Source organism: Hemicordylus capensis, chromosome 7 (genome assembly GCF_027244095.1).
Source record: "Hemicordylus capensis ecotype Gifberg chromosome 7, rHemCap1.1.pri, whole genome shotgun sequence".
NCBI classification, from domain to species: domain Eukaryota; kingdom Metazoa; phylum Chordata; class Lepidosauria; order Squamata; family Cordylidae; genus Hemicordylus; species Hemicordylus capensis.
Window position 1 is genome coordinate 32,878,423 of NC_069663.1, and position 17,256 is coordinate 32,895,678.

Sequence of the window (17,256 nt, forward strand, 5' to 3'; positions counted from 1 at the left end):
AAGAAAACCACTGGGCTCTGTTAGCACTAGGAGTTGAAATCGACTTGACCGCACACTTTACATTTACCTTACTAATATAGTTGCAATGCTAAGATGAAACTGATTTACAGCTTGTCCACTCAAGGTGAGTGTGAATTGTGTCTTGGTCTACACAGAAGAATTGGCCCTCCTTCGCAGCTGTGGTGGTGACCCTGTAACTGACAGGGCAAGAAACACAAAAACGCAGCCAGTTATACATAAAGAAAATATTAAAAATACAGCTCCAAACCTTCTTTGTAAGCAAAACCAGAGCATGGTCAGAAGACCAATTAAACACAGCAGGGGCTGGATGCACAGAGCACTAAGGTAACATCCTTGTGCGCTCCCAATCTGGAGGTGATGGAATTTGAGGTCCAATGACATCTAGGGTATTCTAGAGGATGCTGGGAGTTGTAGTTTTCAACCTGTGCGAAGCCTTCACCGCCCTCCGTTGCCTGAGCGGTGCATACCGGGAGCTGTAGTCCAGCCCCGAATCCCGCCTCGCGCACCGCCTTTTCCTCCGGCTTCCCAGCAAGCCCCGCTCGCTCCCGCTCGCCGATTGGCTGTTGGCGGCTGTCGGCGCAGGCGCAGTTTCAATCCTCGGGCCGGAGCCGCTTCCCAACAACGCCGCCGAGCTTTGGGGATCCGCTAAACTTGCCGCGGGAGGGAGGAAGAAGGGCGAGAGCGGAAGGAAGGGACGGGACGGGACGCGGCTGAGCAGGAGGCGGCGGAAGAAAGTAGGGAGCCGAGTCGCCCCGATCTGCTCGGGCGACAGCTTGGTGAGCAGGCCGGGGCGCGTCATACCTCGGGGCGTGACGTCAGGGTCGGGGGTGACGTCATTTAGTTGAAAGCTGTGGGGTGGCCATCATCATCCTCGTGATGGGAGAGGAGGCCTTGGCGGGGGCGCTGTATGCTAAGGGGTGGGGTGGGGTGGGGGACCAGACAGGGCTTTTGTTTTGGGGTGGGTTGGATGAGGGTAGCGGGGTAGGCGGAGGGAGCGAGCGAGCTTTTCAGGGGGTTGACCTGTGAGCGGGGGTATGTGGGGGGGGGGGTACTCTGCTGGGTGCAGTGGAAAAAGCCAAGGGGGGGAGAGGCTGGGGAGGAGGGTCAGAGGATGGTGTGAGTTAAGGGGGCCTGTGGACAAGTGGGATGGAGACTAGGAGGGTGGAAAGCTGTTTGTTGAGGGAGAAGTGGGGATAGTGTTTCCTCTGACAGGGATTCCTAGATGTGGTTGACTACAACTCCCATAAATCCCAGCCAAAGGCCATTGCAGCTGGGGATGCTGGGAATTGTAGTCAACAACATCGGGCGGTGAGGGGGGAGTTGGAGGCACGGATGCCGGCAGGGGGTGTGCCAGATTTATGACCAGGTGGGATTTGGGGTGTCTATTAGTGTAGCATGTATGTATTTTCCACTTTCTACCCCAGTATCTACTTTAAGTGGCACAGCGGGGGAAATGCTTGACTAACAAGCAGAAGGTTGCTGGTTTGAGTACCCACTGGTACAATATCGGGTATACATATAGAAAGATGCTGAAAGGCATCATCTCAGACTGCGCGGGAGGAGGCAATGGTAAACCTCTCCTGCATTCTACCAAAGACAACCATAGGGCTCTGTGGGCACCAGGAGTCGACACCGACTTGACAGCATACGTTACCCCAGAAATACTTCTTCAGCTGTTGACACTTGGAGGGACATGTGAGCCCCAGACTACTTCTATTTAAAACAGAAGTTGGGGAGATGGCTGGACTGTGAAGGAAGACTCTTTTTCTTTTGCAACTTTAAAGAAGGGAACCTGGAGAGTCTTTGGGTGGGCCTATTATGCCACAGTATTTGGAGCATGAGTAGAAATGTGGCTGCAGTATTGGCATGGGAGGAAAGGTGAGGGGGATTAGTTGGGGCACTGAGGAATCCCTGGATTCCTGTGTAAGTGAGGAATAGTTAAGCTGTGTGGTGTCCTGTGGAAACAACATGTCCACAGTGAGAAGGTAGGATAGGGGTGCCACTAAACTGAGATGAAATAGGTGCTAGAATTTCTGTAGGTGTTGTAATGTAATGATGGCCTTTTTCCGTGGCTGCACCAGCTCATGTCGTCGTCGTCGTCGTCGTCGTCCTCCTCCTCCTCCTCCTCCTCTGTTTTGTTGCCTTACTTTGAGGTGAGGTGAGCTCCCCATTGAAACCAGCTCCTTTCTTTACTTAAAGCAAAATAGCAACCCTTGTGTTTCTTCTCCTAGAAACTCTTGAAAGTGGCTTTGAACACAACATACCATGAAAAACCAAGATGGAGAAGGCAAAGCAGCCGTGTTACCTGCCAGTCCATCCAAAACAAATAGCAGCCTGGGACTGGAAGACGGTGGTGACTTAGTTGAGGCTCCTGTCGCATCCATGGCAAGCCAGGAATGTCTGCACCAGCCCAAGATGTGCACCTGCAAATCTTTGGTTGAGGGAAGTGTTGGGACACCAGTGAGCGAGGAACAGGGCAAGAAAGAGGGTATGTGTGATCGTGGGGCATGTTGCCCTGATGCAAACTAATTTGGTTTGAACTTGTAGCATGCTCTCTGCTGTAGGGGCAGTTTCTGGAACTCTTCCCCTTGGCTTGACCAGCCTACCACCACCTGTGGAAACTGCTGTCCATCTTCCTTTCTTAATTTTCATGTTGCCAACAGATGAATACTTCAGAAACATTTCTCCTGTTCTCCTCTCACACATCCTCGCTGGATCCTCTTCCTCCCCCCCTCTCTCTTTGCACACAGGTGCATTCTAGATGTTCTCCCCTAGCTCATACCCCTTCTCATCCTAATGTTGAATAGGATGTTAAGTTTCTGCCTCTATCTCCTACAGCATCTCTGGAGGAAGAGACTGCCTCCCAGCTGCACCAGCCTGCCACTTGCGATGTCTCTGAAGAGCTGAGCAGGCAGCTGGAGGACATTCTGAACACGTACTGCATGGACACTAACCAGGAAGGCCCAGGAGATGACAATGGGCAGAGTGAGCCTGTAGAGCTGGATGAGGCGGAGAAGTGCCGGAGCGAGTCCCCAAGGAATGGCGAGCAGGAGCAGAGCTGCCCTGAGATAAATGGGGAGAAAGAGAGCCTCCGGGGGGCCCATGACGAGGGCAGTGAGCGTGATCAGAAACGAGCTCAGGAAAAAAAGAAGGCCAAGGGGCTCGGTAGGAGCTTCTCTCCAAATAATCTCGCACTCTTTTACAGTTAACTGGGTTTTTCCGTTTATGTTGCACCCCTAAATACAGTTATCCTATATAGCGCCATCTTGTTTTATTTATTATTTCTCTATGTAAACCGCTTTGGAAACTTTTGTTGCAAAGCGGTATATAAATATTTTGTTGTTGTTGTTGTTGTCGTCGTCGTCTTCCAGGGCTTCTGTTGTCTCTGCCCACCCAGCATCCCTCAGCACTGTTGCCTAATGTGCTTTGCTGACAGGATGGGGCTCCATTGGGCCCTTTCATGATGCAGCTCTGCTCTCTGCTTTGGCTCAGCCACTCTGAGTCAGAGGTTCTGCTCAGCCTTGTTGAGTGCTTAAGGGGAATGATAAAACCTTTAGAATCTGAATACCAAAACAATTAGCATCCTGTATAACACCACCCACACATCCCAGCTACACTTTTTGAGTGACATCTGGGTGGCACAGATTTACTGTTGCGTACTTGGAGCCTGGTCATAAAAGGCAAACCACTTTAGTGGCTTATAAGATGGAATTCAACAATAAAATATGCCCCCACACGGTAAAAGAGGCTAACTCTTTCTCTGCCTCTTGTGCTTGGGAGTACAACAAGTAATTGCAGAAGAAGTGCAGGGATTTCTTAAGTAAAGTAACGTGTGCCATCAAGTTGGTGTCGACTCCTGGCACCCACAGAGCCCTGCAGTTGTCTCTGGTAGAATACAGGAGGGAGTGACCATGCCTCTGGCATCTTCTTATATCACTGCTGCCTGATATAGTAGCAGTGGGGATTCGAACCGGCAACCTTCTGCTTGTTAGTCAAGCATTTCCCCACTGTGCCACTTAAGGTGACCTTGTGATGTTTTCCTCCAAAGCTTGTAATGGGGACTCCCCTAAGCTTGGAAGAGGTCATCTGTTGGAGAGCAATAGGACAGGATGAGACCTGGAGGGCAGGCAGTGGGGGGAGGGTAAAGGAGGCTTACAGAGGCCAGCCTCATTCTGCTTCCTACAAGCAGCCACCTTAAATTATGCCGCCCTTCTGTATTATTGCAAGGAACAGGCAACAGATTGCAGATGCTGTAGGATAGAGTTATTCTGGCTCCCTAAACATTTCTCGCCCCTACTTTGCTCCACTGTGACCTGAGAGTGTCTCTGCTTTGCCTTCTGTGTTTCAGGCAAGGAGATCACATTGCTCATGCAGACCCTCAACACCCTCAGCACATCTGAGGAGAAGCTGGCAGCCCTGTGCAAGAAGTATGCTGAACTGGTCAGTTCTGACAAGGCAAGAGGGAAGGGTGCTTGAGTTGGGTGGCAATGCACGAGGCAGCTGGGGAGGGCTTTGGGGGGTCAGAGCTGCTGCTGTGGCTGCTCTGAATTGTGATTGTTACTGCATGCCGTGACTGCGTTTTGGCATAAATGGGGAGAATTAACTCACATTGGGTGCAAACGTGCATACAGTCATGTAGCGAGGTAGCCAGAAAGCTGGCTGCAGGTAAATGCAGTGGCAATGTTGGGGTGCCCGGAAAGGGAGTCATGGGCAGGCTTCTTGAAAAACAGAGGCTAGCTTGATTTGAGTAGCAATTTGCAAGACAAATATAGTAGTTGGCTAATTCTTAGAAGGCCACATCAGGGATCCTGGTTACAGACTGCTGGTCTTTAAGGGCTTGAAATGATTCTGGCAAAGAAGGGCAGGGGAAAGAGATGAGGGATAAAGACAAAGAGAGAAGCAATGTCACAATTGCACACCTATCCTCGGCTGGTCTGTGGAGGTGGAGAGCAAGGATCATGGAGTTGCCGGCATCCTTCTTGGAAAGGAGGCGAAGGCCTTTAAGGTAGTTGCAGGAAGGGAACCAAGTTAGGAAGGCTACTGGCATGAGGAGAAGGCAGCATGCCTTAAAATACCAGTTGCCAGAGTCCACCAACCAGGGGTATGTTGGTATCCCAAGGAGCAGGGGACACAAAAATGAATTACCCCATGCAAGAGATGTGGTGCATGTGTCGGGAAAGCAAAGGAGGGGGATACTTCCAAGGCTACAGCAAAGAAAATGGGGTTGCTTTGGAGCAGTGTGCCCAAACAACAGGGGAGGGCAGGCACATGCCAGATGCAAACTGCAAAACCTCTGGGGTCTCAGGGTTGTTAGGATGCAGTCCCTTTTCAGGCATTCCAGAAGACAGAGGGGCCAGTTCAGGCTTCCTTCTGCAAAGGTGCTTTTGGAAATGGGTGCAGAAATTTTTAGCATGACTCGGGGGGGGTTCCCCAAAAGAGCACAAAAGACTTTTAATGACTTTTGGCAGGCCTGAGTATGTGCTCATTAAAACTTCACCAGATGTAGTGGGCGGGGTTCGGTCTGTCCTGATAAAGTATATTTTACCAGCTAGCCCCACAGGCAACTGTAATACTACAGAGGGTTCTGTTGCGAGTTAGGCACTATTCAACGTCAAAATCTGGGCACTGTGGAGGGTGCCATGAATCAGAAATATGGGGGTGCAGAAGTTTAGCCAAGCTGGCCACAGAGTTTATTTCCATATCTCCCAGGAGCTCTGAGGGAAGTGTTGGTGCTTCCCTTCTCCTGCCCTTTCTTTTTCCTCCTCTCCCCATGATACCTTATTGCTTATAGACTGGAGATCTCATGTGGTCCCACAGTCGCCTTCTGCTGAGACACTGGAATAGTCCTTGGAATCATAGAACTTGAGAATTGGGTGCCCCAGCCTCCTGTTCAGAGCAGGATCTGCTTCAGCATCCCTGAGAGATGGCCTTCCAGCCTCTGTTTGTAAACCTCCAGTGAAGGAGACAGCCTGTTCCACTGGTGAAGAACTCTTGCCGTTCGCTTTCTTCATGACCGTTTTGTTTCTCTTTCTCCTGCCAGCTGGAAGAGCACAGAAACTCTCAGAAACAGATGAAGACCTTACAGAAAAAGCAGACCCAGTTGGTGCAGGAGAAGGACCATCTACGGAGCGAGCACAGCAAGGCCATCTTGGCCCGCAGCAAGCTGGAGAGCCTGTGCCGGGAGCTCCAGAGGCACAACCGCACCCTCAAGGCACGTGAGACCTGCTCTAAGCCAGCTGTGCACAGTGGTCACTCAAAGCCCGGAGCAGCAAAGGGCAGAGCACTGTCGCAGCTCTGTGTGCAGCTCTCGCTCTGCTCCTTGTTGGTGCTCAGACAGGGCGGCTGGCTTTGCCCCCTTTTGCAAAAGGAGGAAGCACTCTGACTGTGGAGCAACCCCTCAGAATGTCCTGGCATGGCATCCTGAAAGCATTAATGATGCCCCCGCAGTTGGCATCATTAACCAACTGGATTAACATGCATGGAGAGGAGAGCTGGTCTGGTGGTAGCAAGCATGACTTGTCCCCTTAGCTAAGCAGGGTCTGCCCTGGTTGCATATGAATGGGAGACTAGAAATGTGAGCACTGGAAGATATTCCTCTTAGGGGATGGAGCCGCCACTCTGGGAAGAGCAGAAGGTTCCAAGTTCTCTCTCTGGCAGCACCTCCAAGATAGGACTGAGAGAGATTCCTGCCTGCAACCTTGGAGAAGCCGCTTCCAGTCTGTGAAGACAATACTGAGCTAGATGGACCAAGGGTCTGACTCAGTATATGGCAGCTTCCTATGTTCCTGTGATCCGAAGAGATCATAGCGGTGCTTCCAGCCTATTGTTTTGTAGACAAACTCGGGGTGGAGGGAGAAGGAAAGAGAGCGAGTATGATGCGGCATCTAAACTGGATTTGGATGGATGTCTATCAGAGCTAATAAATCACTGCTGTTTAGTGAGCCAGCCCATGTGGCCATCTAGCTCAATATGGCTTACTTTGAGTAGCAGCAGCAGCAGCCGCCGTTCTCCAAGGCCTTGGGTGGGGAGAGCTCTTTCCCGGCCCCTCTTCTGCCTTCTGTCCTTGAGGCTCTTGTTGCTCTCTGCTCCTCAGGAGGAAGGCGTCCAACGAGCCCGAGAGGAAGAGGAAAAGCGGAAGGAGGTGACGTCCCACTTCCAGGTGACGCTCAACGACATCCAGCTGCAGATGGAGCAGCACAACGAGCGCAACGCCAAGCTGCGCCAGGAGAACATGGAGCTGGCCGAAAGGCTGAAGAAACTCATTGAGCAGTACGAGCTGCGGGAGGAGGTGGGCAGGGCAGCCCCTGGGGGGCAGGGTGGGGCGGGCAGCCATGGGGAGGGGAGGTTGGAATGCCTGTGAGCAGGGAGAGGAGGCCGTGAGTGGCAAGTGCGGTTCCATTTTGGGGTGCTGGGGGGGCACTTTACATCCTATGGATCTCCCTTTGGTGATGGCAATCCTATGTGTTGAGGAGGGGGCAGTTCTGCTCTTGAGATTTCCCTGGGCAGTCTCTGCACGTTCTCGGGCTTTACCTCTATGGCCATTAAGAAGGGCTAGACACCTGCGTGTTCAGAAACGCAAGCCAGGGTTCTCAGTAGAGATGTCGGGAAGGTTCTCCCAGCTCCAGTTAGGATCCAGACCATGGGAACTTGAAACAGTCCCCGGCGGCTGCTTTGGCCCGCAGTGTGGGTGGTGACCTAACAGCCTGTTGCTTCCCTGCCGGCAGCACATCGACAAGGTCTTCAAACACAAGGACTTGCAGCAGCAACTGGTGGACGCCAAACTCCAGCAGGCCCAGGAGATGCTGAAGGAGGCCGAGGAGAGGCACCAGCGAGAGAAGGACTTTGTGAGTCTCTGTCCAGTGCTTCCAAAAGAAGCCCAGCTTTGGGCTGCCAGCTAAGAGCATAACAGAAGTCTGCTCAGACTGCAGAACCTTTGGCAGCTTGGGACACTTGAAATCCTCCAGGCTGGATCGGGGAGTTGGGGGGCAGGGAGTGTGGGGAAGGGCCTGGGCAGGGCCGCTCTCAGCAGGGTCCTGGGTGAGGAAGGCTTGTGAGCCACAAGAGAGGTGGCCATGGGAATCCTGTTTGAAAGTCTCAAGCCACTGTCAGAGGCTGTCGGGTTCTTGTGGTGGTTGTCTTTTTTGAAGCTTGTCACAACGGATTCTAGAGACTGTGGTCCATGTGATGGGCTTCCCGTGTCCATATTGTCCATCTCGTAGGTCAGCCGTTCTGAAACTTGGGTCCTCAAATGTGGTTGGACCTCATCTCCCATAATCCCCAACCACAGTGGTCTTATGGCAGACAGAGCCAGCAAGGCATAGTAGTTGGAGTGTTGGACTAGGGCCGGCAAGACCCGAGTTCAAATCTCCATTTGGCCATGAAGCTCATTGGGTGATTTGGGCCAGTCATGTACCTCTCAGCCTAGCCTACCTCACAGGGTTGTTGCTCCTTGGTGGAAGAGCGGGATATAAATGGCAAATAAATAAAATATTGAAGCCCAACAACATTTGGGAACCCAAGTTTGAGAACCCCGGTCATAGGCCTAGTAATAATTAACATTTGTTTAGAGCTTGCCTATTTGGGCTATGGGTCTTGCCGTAATCAACATTAACTCAAGCGGTGTGCTTACCTTCTAAATTATCCTCTGACTGCTGCAAAGGAGGGAGATTCCTAATAATCCATCACTATTCTCTACGGGGTGGCAGGTTAACATTTTGTCCTGTCTGTTCTTTCTCCTCCATTCCTTCTCTTCCAGCTCCTGAAAGAAGCCGTGGAGTCCCAGAGAATGTGCGAGTTAATGAAGCAGCAGGAGACGCATCTGAAGCAGCAGGTGTGGTGGCATTTGTGTCTCGCTTTGCTTTGCTTTGCTTCTCTCCCTCGCCCCACCTCGGCCTGCTTTGCAGTGGTCACCCCCTCCTGTATTCTACCAAAGACAACCACAGGCTCTGTGGTCGCCAGGAGTCGACACCGACTCGATGGCACACTTTATCTTTACAAATGGCAGAAGAACCCTAACCCTAGCAAGGGAGGGAGCAGGGTGGATTTCCCCCCCTGTAATGGAGAACATGCAGGCTTCCCTCCCCCTGCTGTTACATTTTCTGCGGGAAATCTTCCATTTCTAAAGATGCTTTGGTTCATAAACCTAATTAGTAGTGTAATGAATGGTTACAGGACCATCACAAAGGATGCAGTGCCAATTCGTGTCTTCAGCTGCATGATAATGGATCCTTGTATCTTACATATTTAGAACTATCTATAGAATTCACTAAGGTTGTACGTGGCAAGCCCCACCCACACAGTGCTTTACCAATCGGAGGTAACAGGGAGGTAACAGAACAGAAGCACCGTGGTGATTGGGCAGTGGGGATTCCATATGCAGATAGGGAAGAGGAGCAGAGTGGGTAGAGGTGAGTGGGTGGGGAGCAGGCGAGCAAGCGGCAGGGAGGGGGCGAGTGAGAGAGTGAGCGGCAGGGAGGGGGCAAATGGCAGGGAAAGGTGATTGAGAGTGGGTGACTGACACTGAGCAATATAGCAGGGGCTGTGTTGGGGGGCAAAGGAGAGCAACAGAGTCCTAGCACACAGATGATCTGTGCGGGTTCAGATCGTTTCAATAAAAGCAATTGACTTGTCAAGTTTTAAATCTGTTTACATGTAACATTTAAAACACTTGGTTTTAACTGAATCTTTTTCTTAATCAAAACTTCAGTTCAAATGTTTTTCTGACTAGAGGAAACATTCTGAAATACATTAACACATAAATTTAACATGGTGTGTTTTTCTTGCTGGTTTTAAGAAGATACTTCCTGCTTTTTTCCAAAAGCAATTCAAGATGGCCCACAATGCTTAAAAACAAAACCCAAACCTGACTAGGGAGGAGGTTGCTGTGAATTGCCCGGGTAACTTTGCAGCCCGGGGCAGGGCAGGGCAGGGCAGCCCCCTGCAGAGGGGATGAGAACTTGTAGTGTTCTTCCTTAAATTGTGCAGGAGGGAAACCTGCATCCCTTCCTCGCACCCACCCACCCTCGGGAATGGCAAAGAGAACTGTGAGCATCTCTTCTCCTCTTTTCCAGCTGGCCCTCTACACAGAGAAGTTTGAAGAGTTCCAGAATACACTTTCCAAAAGCAGCGAAGTGTTTACCACCTTCAAACAAGAAATGGAGAAGGTACTGGGGTGCTAATGCCACCTTCTGCTCCGGGCAGGAGCGGGAAAGCCCAGACTTCAATCTGTCACTGCTGCAGCCGCACAGGGGTGGGGAAGTTTCTCCTGTGCCTGGTGGAGGCTGGGATTGATTCTCTGAAGTGGAAATCGAGCTCTGAGACACATCAGGCCACCTGCTTGACCTGTTGTGGTGCCAAGCTAAGATTCCTCCACACAACATTTTTTTAAAAAGAGGTATGACCTCCATTGTCGTCTCCGTCTTCCTCCCTCCCTCGGCAGCATGGTGGGAACTAGACCCCAGCCCATGTGACCTTTGCTAAATACACATCCTGCTTGAGCCCAGTATGCCAAACTCAGTGCACCAGTAGCTTGATAAAGCCTCCTGTGTCTGCATTGTATCTGGGACTGCAAAAAAATATTGGTGGCCGGGGAAAAGAGATTCACTGAGTGCCTGGTGGGTTACTTGTTCTGCAGGCCCTGTCGGAAATAAGCAGCAGATCTTGACTTAATTTTCTCGGTGTGAGATGGGCAGGGTTGCACCCCCTTAAAGGTTTCATCGCAACTGGTTAGCTAATCTTTCTTTTTTTCTGTTCGCAACTCTGCAGATGACTAAGAAGATCAAGAAGCTTGAAAAAGAGACCACAATGTACAGGTCCCGCTGGGAAAGCAGCAACAAGGCCCTTCTGGAAATGGCCGAAGAGGTAAGTGTACACTCCCATCTTGTATGGTAGCAAGGCCTTGTTGAAACAGGAGTGGCTTGTCCTGAGGGGCCCCAAATGATGGGGCGCTGCCGCCTCTGATTCTGGCAGCTCTGGTTGCAAGTGCTTCCCATCTCACCCAGCCCCGGTGTTAATGAGAGCTGTGCTACTTACATGCTGGCCACTTGTCAGATTGAGCTGCGCGGTTGACGAATGGCCAGTCTGCAGGTGGCTCTCCAACCCGGGGCAGGATGTGATGTGATGTGATGGGGGAGGAGACGCTTTTGCAGCTGCTGGAATCGGAGGCAGCTGTTCCTCGTTTGGCAGCCCCCTGGCTCATTAGGGCCAGCCATTCTACCTTGGGGGGACAGGCAGAGAGCCAGAAAAGAAAGGCACAGAGGTTCCACCCTCTGAACGCTGTGTGTGTTCCTATGAGGGCTTGAGACTTTTTCTCTCAATGAAACTGAATTCTCAAGATTCTAAAAGTGTATTTGCAGTCAGACTTCTACTCTCATTTTGGGTTGTGGTTTGGTTTCAGCATCTTCATTTCCCTCCAGCCCAATGCTAACAAGAACTTATGAGGAGAGACTGTAGCCTAATATTAGCAGGTCTGGAACAAGTTACTCGTCCCCTTGAATTTGTTTTGTTTTATTAGTACACTGCCCCGAACGTCTGTGTCTGGGCAGTTTACAGCAAAATAAAACAAATTAAAAACTTTAAACAACATAAAACAGCCCCTGGTGGTGCAGTGGTAAAAAACTGCCGCCCTGTAACCAGAAGGTTACAAGTTCAATCCTGACCAGGGGCTCAAGGTTGACTCAGCCTTCCATCCTTCCGAGGTCGGTAAAATGAGTACCCAGAATGTTGGGGGGCAATATGCTACATCATTGTAAACCGCTTAGAGAGCTTCCAGCTATAGAGCAGTATATAAATGTAAGTGCTATTGCTATTGCTATAAAACCACAAATCAGGTTAAAAAGATTGGGTGAATAAATGTGTCTTTAAAGTTGTCAGAGATGGGGAGGCTTTTATTTCAGTAGGGAGCGCATTCCAGAGTCTTGGGGCAGCAACAGAGAAGGCCCGTCCTCGCATAGCCGCAAGATGAACTCATGGCAGCTGCAGACAGACCTCTCCAGATGATCTCAGTGGGCGGTGGGGCTCATAGTGAAGAAGACATTCTCTTAAATACCCAGGGCCCAAGCTGTTTAGGGCTTTATAGGTTATAACCAGCATCTGGTTTTTGTATTTTGCCTGGACACTTAATTGGTAGCCAGTGTAGTTATTTAATATAGGATTAATATGGTCTTTTCGAGATGTCCCGGAGACCAGCCTGGCTGCTGCATGCTGTACCAACTGCAGTTTCCAGATTACATACAAAGGCAGCCCCATATATAGCTCATTGCAGTAGTCTAATCTGGAGGTTAGCAGCATATGTACTACTCATTTATCTCAAGATATCGGCCAAAGCTGATAGACAGCACCTCTGACCACTGCCTCCATCTAGACACCAGGGAGAGGTTTGGGTCCAAAAGAACTCTGACTGCATACCTGTTCCTTCCTGGGAAGTGTAACCCCATCCAGAACTGGCATCAAAATTGTCTCCTGAGTTCCAACCTTGCACATTAAGTACCTCTGTCTTATTTGGATTCAGTCTCGGTTTATCCCTCATATAGCCCATCACTGCCTCCAGGCAGGCATTTAGGGAGGTTTTGCCTTCTCTTGATGATGTTGAAATGGAGAAATAGATTTGGGTGCCATCCACATATTGATAATACCCTGCACGGAATCTCCTGATGATCTCTCCCAGGTTTCATGCAGATATTAAAAAGAACTGGAGACAGTATAGAGCCTTGGGGGGCACCATATAAAAGTTCACATTTTGAAGAACAACAGTCTCCAAGGGACACCATCTGGAATCTGCCCGAGAGGTAGGAGCGGAACCACTGCAAAGTAGGGCCTCCCACCCGCTCAGACGCTTCGGGAGGTTACTATGGTTGGTAGTATCAAAAGCCACTGAGAAATTCAAAAGGACCAACACACCCCCTGTCAATTCCTAATTGGAGATCATCCATCAGGCCAACTAAGGCAGTCTTCACCCAATAGCCTGCCTGAAAACCAGTTTGAAATGGGTCTAGATAATCAGTTTTCTTCAAGACCAGCCATGGAAGTTTGGAGACAGACCTGTAGTTGCTTAACTCTGAGGGATCCAAAGCAGACTTCTTCAGAGGAAGTCTAATGATTTCCTCCTTAAGACAAGGTGGCATCCTGCCCTCCCTCAGAGAAGCATTTATAATATCTACTAGGCCTTCTACCAAAAAAACCCCCTGCCAGATAGCATAAGCCATGTTGGACAAGTGTCAAGAGAACAGGTGGTAGGCAGCACCATTCCAAGCAGATTGTCCACCTCCTCAGGAGTCACAAACTGAAACTGATCCCGCATAACCACATAAGGGGAGTTGCTGGACACCTCCACATTAGACTCTGCAATAATTGTGGGGTCTGAGTCTCTTGGCCCAAATACCAGAGATTTTATCCACAAAAAGCTCACTTAAAATGTCACAACCGGTAACTTAATAGTTCCAAATTTTGAATCAAGGGAGAAGAGGCATGTACTAGCCCTCTCACAACCCTATACAGCTCAGCTGGGCATGAGCTTGCGGATGCAATACGGGCAGAAAAGAATATTTTCTTTGCTGCACGTATTGCCTGAGCATAGATCTTCAAATGTGCTCAATGTTGTAATCTGTTGGATTCGAGTTGAGCTCTTTCTCCACTTGCGCTCCAGTCGTCTACCTTGCCACTTCAGCTCCCATAGTTCTTTGGTATACCAAGGGGCCAGTTTTGAAGCAGGTCAGAGAGGGCACTTAAGAGCAATCACGTCTGCTGCCCTGGTGAGTTTGCTGTTCCAGTTCTCCACCAGGGCATCAACAGAATCACTGGCAGAGCTGGTACTAAATTTTGGGGGGAAATTAAATACCAAGCAGACTTCTTCTGAAATTGGCAATGGATGGTGTTTTCTGGTGGTCCAAGGGAGTTCCGAGTCCTGAGAAATTATTTTTCCTCTCTCCCCCCCCACCCCCCATTCCTGCATGTGAACGTGAGGCAGGGACTGAAATTATGTCTGTTACTTCCTTGCAGAAAACCCTCCGGGACAAAGAACTGGAGGGCCTCCAGGTGAAAATTCAGCGCCTTGAGAAATTGTGCCGGGCACTGCAGACAGAGCGCAACGACCTGAATAAGAAGGTGCAAGACCTTTGTGCCTTCACAGCTCCAGCTGCTGGCATGGACAGCCCGGCGCCTCCAAATAATCCATCTCCAGGCAGCTCAGAGGAGCTGGCACCACAGGGCCCTCCAGTGGGGGAGTGCCTTGCTTTGGCACAGGCTGTGTGCTGCACAGGACCTGCAGAGAGCCTTGGCGAACCGAGCATAGGAGGGCCTCCTCAGGAAGAGACTGAGGAAGCCGCTAACTCAGCCGAGTAAAGGGGGAGGGAGAGAGAGGAAGGGTGGCAAGCAAATTTCTCCAGAGACTGATCCAGCCCGCTTCCTTGGCCTCAGGCCTTGAGCAAGGGGTGAGAGCTCAGTCCTTCTGGGGCTTTGAGATTCTCCAGTTAAAGCTTTTGATGATACTGAAGGGGCGCACTCTCTCTCTTTCCTTTTTGTTTTTTTAAGTCTGTCTATGACATGACGTTGTGCAGGGCAACACCCACTTTTTACATATAGATATATCTATAAACTAGATTAATCCACTTCCCTGTTTGTGGCAGTTTCACCGGAAGACCTTGTCAAGGTTGGGTCTGGGGGGAAACCTGCCACCGCACCCAGTCTAAATTAGCGGTGTCCATCTGGCCACTGCAGCTCACCATGGGTGCTATGCTGTCGAGAACAAACTTCAAGCAAAAAGTGACCCCAGAGGGGCTTGAGGGATGGTTTCTTTCCTTCCTCGCTTCCCCCCCCCACCGACCCCAAACCAGCCCCAAAGGTTTAAAACCAGGACAGGATGCTCAGGAGTTTGCTATCTTGTGGGTGGTTGTTTTTAAACTTGTAGGTTTTTTCTTTCCCCCAGAAATAGGAGAATAAAGTGGGCATGGTTTTGCTTCTTGGGAACAAGAGACAGAGGCCACAGGCCCTGTTGATTTGGGGAGAGGAGTGGCCTCTCCAGACGGTTGCTACTTCCAGAGTCTATGTCTCAATCGCCTTATGACTTCACAGTTGCCTCTATGCTTATATGCACACACGCACAAGTGTATGTATTAAAGAGTTAATCCAAAGGCTTTACTTGCTTATGTGTTTTGCACAAGGGGCTGCCCAGGCATGAGTTGGTGTGTGGCTAATTTTTGGGGAGGCAGGAAGATCTCAGTTGGGAGTGGCTTGTCCTAGCGAATTGGGGTGGGGCTGCCAAAGGAGGCACAGCTGCCTCTCCTTCCTGAGCTGTGTTTGCTCTCCTGTCTCTTACCCCCATGCTGCCTGCAGGCTGGCCATTCAATTAACTTCACTGCTCTACCTGATGAATGGCTGGCCTGCAGGCAGTGCGCAGGGCAGAAGAGAGGGGAGCAAATGGAGCTCGGGAAAGAGAGGCCGCTGTGCCTCCTTTGACCGCTGCCCCCCGTTTGCTAAGACAAGTCGCTCCTGCCCTCAGTGCATTCTAGTCCTTGCTGAAACCTTGGTACCAGGTCAGTCACGACCTGGAGGTTTCGGGGGGCAAAACTGAGCCTCCCGTTCCAGATAGCATTAGTCAACCAGCCCAGGACTTGGGCAGCCAACCCTGGCCCGAAATCTGCTGCTGCTGCTGCATGGAGCTTGTCAGTGGGACCTGGGCTCCATTTCCTTCTGAGGGGCCATCTTCTTCCCTCTGGAACTCTGTGGAAGTGTTTAACCTTTAACGATGCTCCCATTTAGTTTGGACTCTCTGTCTGAGGCCTGTATTTTACATTCACAATTTTCATATGTGCTGCTTCCGGGACTTAAGGTGGACTGCAAAACTTGTTAATCAGTAGCGACCTCCTAAGCTTTGAAAACTCCGCTTCTTCCCCCAGGTTCATTTGGACATTTCTGGGTTGTCTGCTTTTCAGGGGCATGTTGTTTTGTGAGCTGGGGGTGGTGGTGGTGGCTGTGTTTCTGAGTAGCCAGCAAAAGGCACCAGTGCGGTTCCCTGCACTCTATAGTTCAAACTCTCTGTTACGCAAAGCCAGGCGTGGGGCGGTTGGGTTTGTAATGCATTTTGTAAGACTTTAAGCTTTTGCTCAGAGCACCGGTTCAGCATCCCTGTTTTTTCTTTGATGGGGTTTGATACGGTTTCCCTGGCTGGCCCACCACAGCCTGGCTTCTCAACCTTGGCTCCCCAGATGTTGTTACACTCTAACTTGCAGCAGCCACAATGACTGAAGGCTGCGGATGATAGGAGTTGTAGTCCATCAGCATCTGGGGACCCAAATTTGAGAACCCCTGGGCTTATGGTATCGGCTCCTGAGTGGTTGTCCTCGCAGGGAGGTGTGGCAAAAAGGAAGCAAATGTACATGGGGGCCTCAGCCCTTTGCGAGGAGGAGGCTTGAGTTCCAATGACCCCCACCTTTGTCCAGATGTTTCTCTCTCAGCTTCTGCTGTTCCAAGCAAACCTTCCAAACTTTTTCTTAATGCTGTGGTACAAATAGGCTATATCCAGATCTGTTGTATGTATCTTTGTATCCAATAGAAACAAACATAAACTTGTCAGCACGTCTGCATTCTTTCTTCTCCGCTGCCGTTGAGAACAGGGAGAGAGGCTGGCTTGTCTCTCACGGGGTGGCTGTTTCCAGGCTCCATCTCCCAACTAGTCAAAATGACTTGGGTTTGTGGGAGGGATATTTTGTTTGAGGAAAAACAGAGAGGTTGGGTTCTTCATATGCATCAGCTATAGAAATGGGCGGACTACCAAAAACTGCCCAACCCCTGAATGGACTTTAAAAATAACAAATGTGAGAAGTAATTTAACTTGCTTAATACCAACACCAAATTCCTAGGCTCTAGAAGCAAAACTGATGTGCAGCACAGAGGGAATGTCAGAATCTAGAGAGGTGGGCACATGGGAATCCTTCTCCTCCTGCCCCCCCATGTACCTAAATCTAAGACTACTGTATTTACCTGAATTCAAGACTAGGTCCCCCCCTCAAGTTTTTAAAATATAAATCAGGAGGTAGTCTTAAATTAGAGTCCTGTTCCTTCAAGTAAATGTGGGCATCTCCTGTATTTAACCTCTACTTTTTTTTGGGGGGGGGCGTCTTAAATTCAGAGTCTTCAGTTTGGGTAGAGACCAGTCCCATTCCCTTCTTTAATGTGTTGCAGCAGACCAAGGGCATGATGTTACCTGGGTGGTAACATACCAGCTGTCAGCATCTTGTGCTG

The 17,256-nt window shown here is 50.2% G+C and overlaps 1 protein-coding gene across 2 annotated transcripts; it reads left to right on the top strand.

Moving 5' to 3' along the window:
* The first annotated feature begins 591 nt into the window (after positions 1 to 591).
* On the top strand, positions 592 to 16,587 carry TXLNA (taxilin alpha). 2 transcript variants are annotated; one of them, XM_053267039.1, is made up of 11 exons: positions 592 to 797; positions 2,253 to 2,509; positions 2,860 to 3,186; positions 4,370 to 4,476; positions 6,062 to 6,232; positions 7,115 to 7,309; positions 7,746 to 7,865; positions 8,777 to 8,851; positions 10,092 to 10,184; positions 10,786 to 10,881; positions 14,017 to 16,587. In XM_053267039.1, the coding sequence occupies exons 2-11, from the start codon at positions 2,287 to 2,289 to the stop codon at positions 14,356 to 14,358; spliced, it is 1,749 nt and encodes a 582-aa protein (XP_053123014.1). In that variant the 5' UTR covers positions 592 to 797; positions 2,253 to 2,286; the 3' UTR covers positions 14,359 to 16,587. The 2 variants fall into 2 exon arrangements, with proteins under 2 accessions (XP_053123014.1, XP_053123015.1); XM_053267040.1 differs by having other exon boundaries at positions 594 to 797; positions 4,370 to 4,461.
* Positions 16,588 to 17,256: the final 669 nt, after the last annotated feature.

Excerpts from the sequence above, each read along its gene's own strand:
- TXLNA (XM_053267039.1), top strand. The coding sequence starts at position 2,287 with ATGAAAAACCAAGATGGAGAAGGCAAAGCAGCCGTGTTACCTGCCAGT. Across the intron at positions 7,866-8,776 it reads ACCAGCGAGAGAAGGACTTT|CTCCTGAAAGAAGCCGTGGA; the intron begins GTGAGTCTCTGT and ends CTTCTCTTCCAG. Across the intron at positions 8,852-10,091 it reads AGACGCATCTGAAGCAGCAG|CTGGCCCTCTACACAGAGAA; the intron begins GTGTGGTGGCAT and ends CCTCTTTTCCAG.